The sequence below is a fragment of the Triticum aestivum genome, chromosome 6A (assembly GCF_018294505.1).
Source record: "Triticum aestivum cultivar Chinese Spring chromosome 6A, IWGSC CS RefSeq v2.1, whole genome shotgun sequence".
Classification (NCBI taxonomy): Eukaryota; Viridiplantae; Streptophyta; class Magnoliopsida; order Poales; family Poaceae; genus Triticum; species Triticum aestivum.
Window position 1 is genome coordinate 2,936,535 of NC_057809.1, and position 14,718 is coordinate 2,951,252.

A 14,718-nucleotide genomic window follows, 5' to 3' on the forward strand; every position below is an offset into this window, starting at 1 on the left:
GTCATCAATCACCAAAAAGGGGGAGATTGTAAGTACATCTAGTGCCACCCCTAGTTGGTTTTGGAGTATTGACGACAAACCTAGTTGAGGGACTAATGTATTTGTGAGAATTGCAGGATAACACTGGTAGAAGTCCCTCATTGATTCGGTTTTCCTACCAGAGATGACCCCTAAAAATGTACGAAGACATTGAAGTCAATGGTGGTATATGAAGATATTCACATTGAAGACTATGACAAGAGAAGACACCACGTGAAGCCTATGGAGCTCGAAGACTTAGATCATTCGTGGTTCTCTTTCATTTGTGATTGAGTCATAGGAACCACCGTACTGTTAAGTGGGGTCCAAGAGAACCAGTCAGAACGACTGAAGTGATGCCTAAACAAAATAAACCTATGTCTTCGAGTGAAGACTATGAGAGCAAATTGTGTCCAGAGTCGGACAAGTCAGCTTTGCTTGTAGCCCAAATAAAGTTGCCGTGTGGGTTTGAAATCTGACCATTGAAACACGTGTCAGTTCCTTAGTGACCCAGGGTCATTTCGGACAAATCAGGTCGGGTTGCCAAGTGGCTATAAATAGCCCACCCCCTACAACCATAAACGGTTGGCTGCTCAGATTCAGTGCACGGCTTTTGTCGTTTGAGAGCAACCCACCTCGAAGCCTTTGAGAAAGAGAATACCTAGCAAGGATAAAGCCCTAAACACCCAGAGCCAGAGAGAATTGGGCATCACTTAAGTCTTCTTGTTTGAGTGATCTAAGGACTTATTACACTTGAGGACTGTGCATCCTCCAGCCGGTTAGGCGTTGCGTTCTGAGCATCCAAGAGACATTGTGGATTGCCGGTGAACGAAGTCTGTGAAGGTTTGGGAGTCTACCTTGAAGACTTACCAGAGTGATTGGGCGAGGTCTGTGTGACCTTAGCTCAAGGAGAATACGGTGAGGACTGGATGTCCTGAGCTGCGTGTTCAGGACTGGGTGTCCGGGACTGTGTGTCCTAAGGTTTAAATACCTAGCCGCTCCAACCAGACATACAGTTGTCACAGCAACTGGAACTGGTCCAACAAATCATTGTCTTCAACGAGTCACTGGTTTCATCTTCACTTCCTTTTACTTACTGTTACTCATTGTGAAGTCATTGCATGTTCGCTCTATCTTTTGTCTTCACAACGTGAATGTATGATCTGTTTGGCTTCATAATATCTTCCTACCTGATCCTTATTACACTGCAGCTATTTGTCACTGTACTTTCACTCTATTGAATACTTGACCATGGCTTGCCTAGTGTAGTCTACCTTCCGCTGCATAGTAATAGGCATATCTCTACTGTTTGTCTTCATAACTTTGCACGTTTTGAAGACTTTCATAAAAATCACCTATTCACCCCCCTCTAGTCGATATAACGCACTTTCACCTTCAAACAAAGAAGCTTGAGATGGAGGAGGCGGCCAAGAGGAGGAAGATCGACATGAAGGAGGCGGCCCGGCAAAGGCAGCTCGACATCGAGGTCGACAACATCAAGGCCAGGCAGAGGCAGCTCGACATCGAGGCGACGAACGCCGCCACCAAAGCGAAGGAGGTGGCCCTTGCGGTCATGAGCGTGGACTTGTCGAAGATGAGCGACAAGACGAGGGCCTGGTTCAAGGCCAAGCAGAAGGAGATGCTCGAAGCCGAAGGCCTGAACTAGGTCGTCCGATCGGCCGTGGCCGTTCTTTTTGGAGGCTGGCATGGGTGCCGGCTGCCAACTAGGCCGCTGGCTATGTGCCGGTGAGAAAACATTCATTTTGGTGGCCGGCTGTGTTGCCGGCCGTTGGCTGCGTTACCGGCGAGGACAACTATTCATTTTGGAGGCTGACTGTGTTGCTGGCCGCTGGCTGATGGCAGCAATGGACGTGTAGGCCGCTGGCCTGAACTAGGGCTTGACATTTGAAACGTTCTTTTGGTTTTTTAAATAGACATGGACAGAATGTGGCAAATGGGTGGCCGCGTGTTGGGCGCACGGCCACCGCATCCCAGGACACGCCCGGACATGACCCAAAATCCCACCCCAAACGGACGAAATCTGGACAAAGCGGACGTCCGTTTGGGGTCGTGCGGTGGAGTTGGCCTAAGGTCCCGCTGCTGCATCTAGTACCGTCCATGATGCTGACTAGAGGATGATGGCCCATACGCCTGTCAGAATCGTCTCCCATTCCCGCGCCCGTGTGCTCAAACGGCGGAGGCTGGTGGAGGCATGGAATCGAGCGATGGCGGTGGCCAGGGGAGGCGTGAGATCAAGCGGATGCCCCGACCATGGTCAAGGCATCCTCCGCCACGGAATTAAACCGCCGGCTACCACACCAGTCCTCGAACACCCTGCACCGGTGCCCGCCCCCTCAATCTACCTTTCCCGGTGCGACCCATCTCGACAACATGTGGCTGTGGCGGATCTGGCCGCCGACCTGCTGACTTGCTCGACTCAATATGGGGCCTCCCCGCTTTAAGGAAAGAAGGTGAGTGGAGGGCGAAGCCGGCGGGGGAGAGGGCGGAACTGATTGGAGGACGTCTCCTCTTCAGATCGAGAAACACCGCCATGCCCGGGAACGCCATGGCCGCCTCTTGCCCCGCGTTGGCCACCGAACCACATCGTCCCGCTTCGATTCCTTCCGGTGGGCGGTCGGCGACATCCAGGTGGAGCCACCTCCATTGCCAATTCCTCCTCCCAAGTCTCGCAACACTGGGTTGTCCTCTTCATCTCTGGCAAGCCGACGCTGTCGGACTTCCGTCACCTCCACTACGGCTCGAATTGCCATAGGGGTAGCGATATGGGCGTTGAGAAGGGAGGAGGTGGGGAGGGCCCCGGGGGATCCATCGGTGCGCGAGTAGAGGGAGGAGCAGCCGCCGCCGCCGAGATCTAGATCGAGCGGGGTGGCGTTGCATGTCGTGCGTGTAGTATCTTTATCGAAAAAAGACCGGTGTTGCGGGGGAAAAGAACCGGACGAAAAAAGAACGACAAAAAAAACCAAGCGAAGGTGGGAGGTGGGACGAAAAAAAGACCCGGAACAAAGGACGAAAATAAACCGGTGTTGGTGGGACAAAAATAAATTCGAAACGAAGACTACCAACTGAGACATTAGAAGTAGAGACCTAAGGGCATCTCCAGCCGCGCCCCCAACAGGCCCTCCCCAGGCGTTTTTGCCGCGCCGGCGCCAAAAAATGGCCCAGTCGCGCCCCTAGAAGCCCGTTTTCCGCCGGCTCGGGCCAAAACTGGTGCCGGCGGACCCAGACCGAACCCGGCGCCCTGGGGGGCGCTTGGGGAGCCGGCACAAGCGAAAAAGGCGCGTGGGTCCGCCCTGGCGGCGTCCCGAGGGCCTTTTCCCGCCGTTTCTTGACGCTTTTCCCTCGCATCCCTCCCGCCCGCTCGCCTTCCTCCCGCCATTCCCTCCCTTCCTCCCGCCAAACCCCTCCCACTCGCCTTCCAGTCACCGCCATGCCGCCGAAGAAGTATGCCATGCCGCGCGCGGCGGCAACCACGACTGGCACCGTAGCCCAGCCGAAGCAGAGGAAGCCGAGGGCGCCGCCATTGAAGCCACCGGGTATGTCGAACGCCGAGTGAAGGGTGGAAGTTTAGCGACGCGACGCAGTCACCGCCGACTGGCGGAACAGGGCCATCGCCAAGAAGGCCCGCGACAACGCGGCGCGCGCGGCGGCGTCCTCCTCATCGGTCGACCATGCGGGGATGATGAATCCACCCGTCGTCAGCCACGCCCAGTACGCGCCCTGGGGACAGCAAGGCGTCGGATCTCCATGGCGTTCGTCATCGCCCGGCTACGCCGACGGCGACGCGCACGGTGGGTTCAACCCAAATGTGACCTTCCCCCATGGCCACCCCGCGACACGCACACCCTCGCCCGCCTTCGTCAGCGTGCAGTACCCTCCATACAACTACTCGCCGCCCACCTACGCGTCCACACCGACGCCCCATCTCCGCCGTAGACCGCTGCCCTTCTCGCACCTTGGCGACGCGACAGGATCGACCACGGCCGCCGCGTCTCCCGGGTTCGCCACCCAGGACGAGGTAGTGGATCTCAGCGGCAACATGGAGGCCGAGCTCGACTATGTCTACGGCGAGGACGCGCATGAAGCGCAGGAACCCGAGGAGGAGGAGGAGGAGGACGAGGACGAGGAGGAGGAGGAGGACGAGGACGAGGACGAGGAGGAGCCAGCTCCTGATCCGACGAAGGGGCGCCAGAAGAAGAAGCGGGCGGCTAGGACAGGCGAAGCGCGCATCAAGTGGACGTCCAAGAAGGAGGAATGCCTCGCCGAAGCATGGAAAGTCGTCTGCCTCGACCCGACCACCGGCACGAACCAGAGCTTCGAGACGTACTAGGACCGCATCAAGGGCGAGTTCGACGAGCGGAAGCTCGTCGACCCCTACTTCAAAGGCGTCTACATGCAGCGCGGCTCCAAGGCGATGGCGAACCATTGGGGGCGTATCCAGGGGGCGTGCAACAAATGGCATGGAATCGTCGAGGAGGTCGCGGCTCGCCCGGAGAGCGGCTCCAGCGTTGAGGATCAGGTACGCACGCCGTTCGCCCGCATCTCTTCATCGTCTACGCCCGCCGCCCGCCAACTGTTTGTTCCTCCGCGCAGTTGCTGCGCATGTTCACCATGTATCGGCGCGACAACCTCGACGCCGACTTCAAGTTCCTCCACGTCTACAAGCGCATTGACAAGTGCAAGAAGTGGGCGGAAGTCCGACGTACCCTCGACAAGGCCAAGGAGACATACAAGCCGGACGCGACGACTCCGGGCGCGTCAGAGGGGCGGCCGGACGGCCACAAGTTGGCAAAGAAGGCGAAAAACGCCGACGCGGCAACCGCGCGAGTGCAGAGTCCATCCAGCATTGCCTCGCCGATGCCCAGGCCCGGGCCGTCCTATGTGAAGAGAAGACCGAGGCGCGGTGGTCGTCGCTGATGACGAACAGCGCCATCAAGCTCGACCTGCTCCGGACGAGCGTCGCCGCGAAGAAGAGGAACACCGACATGGCTTTTCTGATGGGCGGGGCGGACATGCTCCAGAGCAACGACGTGCAGCTCATGGCGTGGTACATGGCGAAGCGCGGCCTCATCCTGAACCAAATGCAGACGGCAACGCCGACGACACCGACGACGGCAGCTCCCGCGCCCACGGCCGCACGGATGCCAAGCCCGAATGACGCCTCTACATCGCCGCCCAGCAGTACCGAAGCCGCGCCGACACAGCCCAGCACCGAAGCAGCTCCGACACCGCCGAGCCCGCGCACGCCGACTCTGCCAACGCCTGGAGCCAACCCCGCCGAGTGATTCGTTGCGCGCGCGAACTTGCGGCGTGCGGCGCTCTGTTTTTTGTAACGTCAGACTACGTCCGATCGCCGGATTTGTGACGTCTTTTGTGAGCGGGAACGACTTAGTTCAAATTTCCCGCATTCTGGGGCCGGCACTTGGGGGCGTGACTGGGAGCTAGGTCGCCCCCAGAAGCCGAACTAGCGCCGGCACGCTCTCAGGCCGCTCTATTTAGACGCCCTGGGGGGCCTAACGGCTGGAGATGCCCTAATTACTTACATGAATTTGCCCAAACTTTTGCATTCTGCCACGAGCCGCGAGCACATTCTTTGCCCACCTACCACGCAAAGCGAAGCAGAGTGCACAAGGACGCTCTCCGGCCCAGCGGGCCCCACCTGTCAGCAGCATTCAACCCACCTGCCTCTGCCCGTCGCGGTCGCCGTTGGTTCCTCCGCCGCTCCCTTTATTTTTAAGCCCCGAGACAGAGAGAGATCGGAGTCGTCACACCGGAAAAGAAAAGGTAAACCGCCGCTAAACCCTAGCCGCCGGCGAGATCGGCCGACGCACCCAGTCCAGCCTCCTCTTCCTCAACCACCTCAGGTATGGACGGGTCGACCCCCTCTCCCCCCATCTCTCTGCTGTTCGTGCCGAGTCCCTCTGCAAGTAGTTTCGAACCTGCCGGAGCTGACGGCGACAGCTAGCGCGCGGATCGGATCCTATTGCGTCGGCGGTGGTAGTGCTAGTATTCAGTTCTTATTACACCCCCTGCCTGTTCTTGTTGGGTTTATCTATGTTCCAATCACTAACCAGAGCAGAGCAGGGGATTTTTCGCCGTTCCTAGTCGATTTTACCCTGAATGTCTTGGGGGTCCGCATCGCCGTATCCCTGCGTCTTCTTCTGATTGTTAGGCCGCCGAGGGCACCGGATCGATCAGGGCTTGATTAGTTACAGGCGGACCAGCCGGATCACTCGGCTATAGCACAACACAAGGGCCAAATCAGGGCTTAATTAGTTGCACACATGTCGAACCAGAATGCAGTGTCAGATCACACCGCCATACATACGGTACAGTTCGATGCTAGGCCACACGGCTAGTGGAAACGCGGGCATCTGTTCAGCGTGGACTGGTGTCCTAATTGTTGCGCCGGATAATCACTCTGCTTGTTCTGCAGAAAACAGAGCTTCCCTCGTCTCTGCTTTAGCTGCCCAGTTTGACTTATGCACCTTGTATTATCATCTTACTGTTTCTGTTCTCGTGTTGAATCTATGCTGATACAAACTGTTTGGATTTCGTGCAGACATAGCATTAAGACGGTATGGCTTCACCGTTTGGGGCCGCCTCCTCGTGTGGCCTCAAGGCTGCCGCTCCTTCCGGATTCGCGACCAGGAAGCAGCTCTCCCTCGTTTCGCCCCCGTTGGTCTCGCTGCCCCAGAGGGCCAGGCCAGGGAGAAAGTGCAGTTTCCGAGTGAACGCTGCAAAGGAGCTGTATTTCAACAAGGATGGGTCGGCTATCAAGAAGCTGCAAGTGAGTCAAATCGCCATGCCATCGTTCATATGCCGCTGCGTCCTTTCAGTTTGTGATGCTTACTTGCTGACTTAATCTTTGCCTGTGATCAGACTGGAGTCAATAAGCTTGCCGATCTGGTTGGAGTTACTCTTGGGCCTAAAGGGCGGAATGTCGTCCTTGAGAGCAAGTATGGGTCACCTAGAATTGTCAACGATGGCGTTACGGTGGCAAAAGAGGTACTGTTCTGCCAGGAGATTTAGCACATCATTTCTTATCCTGTGGACTGTGAACTTTTCTTATGATGATTGGCTTCTGGATCAGGTTGAGCTGGAGGACCCTGTTGAAAATATTGGAGCTAAATTGGTCAGGCAAGCTGCTGCTAAGACCAATGATTTGGCTGGTGATGGGACAACCACTTCTGTCATCCTTGCTCAAGGGATGATTGCCGAGGGTGTTAAGGTACAGCAATATGAAACCATGGGTCTTGCTACAGTTTATAGCATTAGTGCTCTCATTCAGTTCTGGACATAATCTTCAGTTTGTTTAATTACTTTCTGCAGATTGTAGCTGCCGGTGCTAATCCAGTACAGATTGCTCGTGGTATTGAGAAAACAACCAAAGCACTTGTCAGTGAACTTCGAAAGATGTCCAAGGAGGTTAGATCTTACTGCTCTGTTATTCCGTTCTGGAAATACATACATTCTAAATTCAGTATTATGCCCATCTGGCCTGCCATTCCGCAATCACAAATAGTAAACCAATCTTGTAATTCAATATTAGCATGCATCTGATTCTGGTGACTTTTGCTCACTATGCTACTTATAAATGAGATGGCTGATTCACTTCTAAATAGCTACTTTCTTAATACAGATAAATGTGGACTAAGCTTGTCTATGTGTTTAAATGTATAAATCAATTAGATGAATAAGTTAGAGCAATTGGTGTTCAATATGACATCACCATGTTTGCAGAGTGTGCTAGTGAAACTGTGCCGCAACCCGCTAGCAGCACATCCCAGTTTCTCTCAAATATACATGCTCTGTTCTGTATCAACATTTCTATATTTTTCATCAATTCTTCTGAAAGGTATATGGTGTGCAGTCTACCATATCTCTTTTCTAGCTGTTGTTTTGAACGCCCGATGATCATATATACTAGTTATTTTCAGAAGCACTACTTGCCATTGGGATCATATATACTGATTTTCAATTCCAGTACTCTCTATTCCAAATATTCAAAGTTTGAACATATTGAATTGCACTCCGTACTGCAGGTTGAAGATAGCGAACTTGCTGATGTTGCTGCAGTAAGCGCTGGAAATAACTACGAAATTGGTAACATGATAGCTGATGCTATGAGCAAGGTTGGGCGTCAGGGGGTGGTTACACTTGAAGAAGGCAAGAGTGCTGAAAACAACCTCTATGTGGTCGAAGGGATGCAATTCGACCGCGGCTATATTTCTCCTTACTTTGTAACTGACAGTGAAAAAATGTCAGTTGAGTATGAGAATTGCAAGGTCTGATTCTCTATAGCTTTTTGCCAACTTGTCTACTTAAATTTCAGTAATCAACATCTCCATGAGTCCTATGCTATTGAGCTGATGTTTTTTTCCCATTACCCAGCTGCTTCTTGTGGACAAGAAAATTAACAATGCCCGAGATCTCATCACTCTTCTGGAGGACGCTATTAAGGGTGGATATCCAATTCTAATAATCGCAGAGGATATTGAGCAGGAAGCTCTTGCAACTCTTGTGGTCAATAGGCTTAGAGGTGCACTGAAGATTGCTGCTATTAAAGCCCCTGGTTTTGGAGAGCGCAAGAGTCAATACCTGGATGATATCGCTACTCTGACAGGAGGTAAATTTAATCTTTGGTGCAATATGATGTGTCCCATTGTTATATTGGTTCACCTATAAATGCCATTATTCGCCCAGGCACTGTCATCAGAGAAGAAATTGGACTGTCCCTGGACAAAGCAGACAAAGAAGTCCTTGGAAATGCCGCCAAGGTTGTAATTACTAAGGATTCGACGACAATTGTTGGAGATGGCACTACGCAGGAGGAAGTAACCAAAAGGGTTACACAAATCAGGAACCAAATTGAGGTCTCTATAGTTTAAACTTAAAATCCTCTCTTTCCAGTTTTCCATATCCTATTTAAAACTCTCTCTTTTTTCTCTCTTTTTGCTGCCTATTTTCCTGTCTACATAGCTTCAACAATTTGTCTTGTGCATGCCACTTTAAGGGTGGATGAATGCCTTAACTAATGTTTTTGTCCAACCTTTATCTTTGACTTTCAGGCTTCTGAACAGGAATATGAAAAAGAAAAGCTAAACGAGAGGATAGCTAAACTATCCGGTGGTGTTGCTGTGATTCAGGTACTTCTGTTGTTTCACGTTAAGCTGCCAACTGACGCAACAGGCCGCAATTGCAGAAAAGAACCTGGTAGTTCACTAGTCTGCATTAGCATGATATAACAGCTATAAATTTATACATCTTGATTTGTAGGTTGGAGCACAGACTGAAACTGAGCTAAAGGAAAAGAAATTGAGGGTTGAAGACGCACTGAATGCAACAAAGGTAATGCTTTCTCCTGGTGCAAATCTGATTGATCTTTGGGACTTGTGTATCTGTGTGATCTCATTCAGAGAGCCTTCTGGTGCAGTGTAGTATTGTGTTGATTTTAATTTTACGCCAAACTTTATACTCCCTCCGTCCGGAATTACTTGTCATTGAAATGGATGAAAATGGATGTATCTAAAACTAAAATACATCTAGATACATCCATATCTATGACAAGCATTTCCGGACGGAGGGAGTATGTAATAATTGCTTCTTAATTGACTGTATTCTTTTGTGGACAGGCGGCTGTCGAGGAAGGTATTGTTGTCGGTGGTGGCTGTACCCTTTTAAGGCTTGCCTCAAAAGTTGATGCCATTAAAGAAACCCTTGAGAATGATGAACAGAAGGTATGGAAAAGGCAAATGAGATGCTCTTTCTTGAAGTCTCATCATTTGAATGCTCTTTTTGGGTTCTGAGGTGCTGTTTTCCTTAATCAAAATGAACTAATTGTCTGTTTGCCTTTTCAAGGTCGGCGCTGAAATTGTTAGGAAATCCTTGAGTTATCCACTTAAACTGATTGCCAAAAACGCTGGTGTTAATGGCAGCGTGGTTACCGAAAAGGTTTGGATTCAGAATTCTTCTCTTAAATGAACCTGATACCCAGCAGCTCGTGCGTTTCTAATTTGAGCCTGCCTGCGTCCAGGTCCTTGTGAATGATAACTTCAGGTACGGTTACAATGCCGCTACAGGGAAGTATGAGGATTTGATGGCTGCTGGTATTATTGATCCCACCAAGGTACGAGCAAATTGTGTTGACACCTTTGTCTTGACTTTTTTCCCAAACTAAATCTTTCTTTGTAACAATTGTGTTATGCAAGTGAGCGAAAAGTATTTCAAACACCCCAAAAGTCTAGTACGTATTATATTTTGCTGGAAATGACTAGATTGAGTTTTCCTTATGTACGCCGTCAGCCTTATATGCAATCGTATTGAAACATTAACCATGATCACCCATAGACTAAAGAGATGACCAGTTTGAGGAGATCTTGTGTTGCTCTGTCCCTGGAATATTTGTCACCACCCTCCATTCTCTTAACGAGCAGTGGGCCCATAAGCTAACCTGATTTCTCACAAAATAGGTCGTGAGGTGCTGCTTGGAGCATGCCGCATCGGTGGCCAAGACTTTCATCACCTCAGACGCCGTCGTGGTCGACATCAAGGAATCTGAGCAGGCACCTGCTGCGAACCCAATGGCCGGTTCAGGTATGCAGAGACAACAAATTATGTGCTCGCGGTCAATACAATAGTTGTCATGTCTAACTTGTTTTGATACTGTCTTCAGGTTACGGGTTCTAAAATCCGTGAGAAGAGCCAGTAGCGCTGTTCTGGTGTCCCTTGGGCAGCATGCTGCGTCCGAGGTCATACTTTGAGAAAAAAAGTGTACCCCTATTGTGTCGCGGGTCGACGCCGGAAACTAAATTTCTGGTGCTATTGTCGCGAACCAAAAGTCGGAACGTGAGTCTTCTTCAAATTTTTATTACACTAGCAGTCTAGTCCTGAAAGAAAGTGAACACTATTTATTTTGCGAGGGGAAGTGAACAGTGTATTTGTAGGCGTAGGTAATTTATTAGTGATGTTCCCAGTCAATTAATTTATTGCTTAGGCTTGGGGTAGCTGGCTGTTGTTCCATATATATGGAACGATGATGCTCTTGTTTGGTCGCCAACATGCAAGGGCATGTCCAATGCCTGGGCACTTCCACGGGCGCTTAAGAAAATAGTAATCATGTAGCGGCGGCGTTTATACAGCACACTTTGGCTCCTAACGCGGAAGGAAAAAAAAGGACGCAAGGACGAATCCTTTGGCTGGGCTGGGAAAAGGAGAAAACAACAGGGAAATTGAGCGCTCTGATTTCAAATACTCCCTTATGGTAAAATAAAAAAAAAGTAAAAAATCAAAATCAAACTTTGACAAATATCGTGTATCCTTGTAAAATTTCAACACAAAATGACATCCATGGAAGTCGTGGTAAAAAACAAAATTCAGCACCACAAATTGTTTTCAAAACTAGCATCTTTGGAATGTCGGTTTTGTTCCAATAATGCCATTTTGTGCCGAAATTTTACAAGCATACAAAACATTTGTCAAAGTTTACCAATTTCTTTTATTTTTTTTTACTATTTTTAAGATTCTACTGTCGTAAAGGAGCATTTGAGCTCGGAGTAGAAACTCCGTGTCAGCTACCCTCCACCTTAATTCAACCAAACATACGTAACGGCCGGGGATTTGACCCTAGCACCTGGGCTAAGCGACTGTGACTGCAGTGGGCCTGTTGGGCTTGTCTGATGTGCGAGGCCTGGTTTGCTGTGTCGGGTGGTTCTCTTAGCCGAACAAATACGATGGGCCCCCATTGCCTCGAAAATAGTAATAAATCACCTCAACTTCGAGATAACTAGGAGACCCAATAGCGTCGCTTGACTCATTCCGCTCTATTTTCTACTGGAGCTTGCCTAGAAAAACCATCAGCTGCTTGCTAAAAATTCATACTTCGTTTAAAAAACAGAATTATACACAAAATCACGAATTAATAAATATGTTCACAAAATTAAACATGTTGATGATTTTTTAAATGCTTATGGATTTTAAAGAAGTTACATATTGCAAAAATGTTTTTGATTTTTTTTACAATGTCTATAACAAGTTAACTTGCACACATGCATGGGTGGCTGCTGTGGTAACGTACATACATGGCCATGTTTGAGTCCACTTAATTAGAAGTTGTTTTATAATATGGTGGAGTCAGACTAGAGACTTCATTGCTTTATACACGTAGGGAACGGATCCAGCTTAGAAAAAAATTACCAAGTGCCCAAATCACTGAAATTTAGAGTGATTCCATGGGAAAGGAGACACCGAGAGGAAGGACACTAGTGAAGTGGTTCCGGATCAAATTGTAATTTCCAGTTCAGCCAGAAGACCCAACCATTCACTTGAAATTCAATCAAATAATTGGAAATTTAAAAATATTTTGATTTTGTATTTCTTTTTGTGCTACTAAAATGGCTGAAACATTTTGACCAAAAGATAAATACTCCGATATCTTCTGAGATCATTGAGATTCGGTTTATTCAACGACATCTCACTAAAAGTGAAAACCACGGGTATGTGTACCACCACAAGTGTTGGTGCACCGGATATGTTCCCTCTGTAGTGTAGTGGAGTTCGACTAGAAGTTAGGCTAGTGCAGGGTTTGTCTTTATGCACACTGCATGACAGGCTGCTAAGTGAGCAACTTGACCATGTAAGGCTAGTCATAGTGGAAAGTAATTTGGACTAGTGTCATGCATATACTCCTAGATGGTTGTATTTATTAGCTTGTAGACTCATAACACATTTATGAGTCTATGTTACTCCCATCATCATCTATTTCCTCATTTAGTAATATGCCTAGTTGGCATTATATTGCATGAGGATACATGTTAGTACTACCTACTCCCAGTCTAACCAAGAACGAGGAACATTGATATCGCAGGTAGTTTACCGAAGCAATTAAATGCACGGATGAATTAGCCGTGCATGAGGAGGAGGAGTACCTACTACTCTCTTCGTTTCTAAATATAAATCTTTCTAGAGATTTCAATATAAACTACATACGAATATATATAAACATATTTAGAATATAAGCTTATTTATTTTGCTCCACGTATAGTTTATTTTTGAATCTCTAAAAAGACTTATATTTAGGAACGAAAATAGTTGATTTTTGATTTTGTAGCAAGTGAATATACAAATAGCAGAACGATAAGTAGATATACATGAAAATAAGTTGATTCTGAGTTGCACGCGCGCACATGTCGGATCTTGTCTCATCAGAGGGGCAGTTGGAATCTAGTCCCTTCGTTCCTAAATACTTGTCTTTCTAGGCATTTCAACAAGTGACTACATACGGAGCAAAATGAGTGAATCTACACTTTAAAATATGTCTACATACATCCGTATGTAGTAGTCGTTTGAAATGTCTAGAAAAACAAATATTTAGGAACGGAGGGAGTAGTAGATAGTCTGTACCGGTTGACTGAACCCATTAGGGCATGTACAATGGTGGCATATGGATACATATGCTTCATGATAAAAAGTAATTTGAGACATCTATATTAATTTATCTTTCTTCAATGCAAGCTATCACTAGTGAGCCTTATTAAGAAATAAAAAATAAAGACTCTAGTACACATGCATCTCTACTTTTCACTCCAATCTTTTTAGCTTTTGTCACCGGACCACACTTTTTCTTTTCAAGCACCCGCCTCTTGTAGAGGATCCCGCTTCCCTATCCGAACCTGCTTTACGTCATATCCGATCCTACATGGCATGCGAGGCATCATCTTGAGACTATGCATTTAAGAGCAACTCCAATGGGGCGACCCATTTCGTCTGTGGCCGTCCGTTTGGGTCGGCACGGATAGAAAATGCGGCCCAACGCGTCGACCCAAACGGACGCGCGTCCGTTTTTCGTCCGCGGGTGACCCATTCCCGACCCATTTTTGAGCCTGATTTGCGTCGGCGCGGACACGCGACGGACGCGTGCTTGCTCGCCTACTCCTGTCCCCGGCCCCGCTCGTTTGTGGCACATTGGCCTTCCCTCCCCCCAGCCAACAAGCAACCCTCGCCCCGCCTCCTCCGTCACCGACGCCGCCGCCCATTTTGCCGGCGACTCTTCCAGCTGCCGCCGCCTCCACATCCGCCCAGCAACGCCGCCCCTGCCCCCAGTCGCCCGCTGCCGCCGGGGAGCAAGCTGGTTCCTCGCCGCTGTTTCCCCCATGCCCAGCCTCCCCGCGACCAAAAAGACGCCTCGCCGCCCCAGCCACAGACGACCGACACGCTCGTCGGACGCCGTCACCCTCGTCGGACGCCGGCCGGGCAGCTAGCTGGTCTGTGGGCACCGCGTCTCCCCTCGCTGGCCGTCTCCTTCTTCGACGCCCGCAAGCTATTCGACAATTTGCCAAGGTACGAAAATGGACTCCGCCGACGAGTTCTTTTTCCACAATTTCCTTTGCGACTCCGACGATTCGTCTGCACAATTTCCTTTGCGACTCCGACGATTCGTCCGACGACGAGGAGGAGATATTGGCTGCTATGTTGGTCCATCACCACCTCAACAACCAGCGTTCGTTGTTCCGTGGCTCCATTCCGGGCCACCTTCCGGCGTTGAATCGTAACCGGGAGAGCGGGCATTTCCTTCTCTGGAAGGACTACTTTGATACAACAAACCCATTGTTCAAATATCACAAATTCCGCCGCCGGTTCCGTTTGAGTAGGCATGTTTTTAATCGTATTAGAGAGGGAGTGGCC

General features: G+C 49.5%; 1 protein-coding gene across 1 annotated transcript; it reads left to right on the forward strand.

The window, feature by feature from the left end:
• Positions 1-5,675: 5,675 nt before the first annotated feature.
• On the forward strand, positions 5,676-11,042 carry LOC123131576 (ruBisCO large subunit-binding protein subunit beta, chloroplastic). Its single transcript, XM_044551223.1, has 15 exons — positions 5,676-5,900; positions 6,599-6,826; positions 6,919-7,044; positions 7,130-7,267; positions 7,369-7,464; positions 8,082-8,324; positions 8,431-8,665; positions 8,743-8,912; positions 9,108-9,185; positions 9,316-9,387; positions 9,672-9,776; positions 9,898-9,990; positions 10,073-10,165; positions 10,509-10,632; positions 10,712-11,042. Exons 2-15 carry the CDS (start codon positions 6,617-6,619, stop codon positions 10,723-10,725), a joined length of 1,797 nt encoding a protein of 598 aa, XP_044407158.1. The 5' UTR covers positions 5,676-5,900; positions 6,599-6,616; the 3' UTR covers positions 10,726-11,042.
• Positions 11,043-14,718: the final 3,676 nt, after the last annotated feature.

Bases quoted from the DNA above. Each gene is read 5' to 3' on its own strand.
- LOC123131576 (XM_044551223.1), top strand. From the start codon at position 6,617: ATGGCTTCACCGTTTGGGGCCGCCTCCTCGTGTGGCCTCAAGGCTGCC. The intron at 9,186-9,315 runs GTACTTCTGTTG...CTTGATTTGTAG, and splicing joins GTGGTGTTGCTGTGATTCAG to GTTGGAGCACAGACTGAAAC. The intron at 9,388-9,671 runs GTAATGCTTTCT...TTTTGTGGACAG, and splicing joins ACGCACTGAATGCAACAAAG to GCGGCTGTCGAGGAAGGTAT.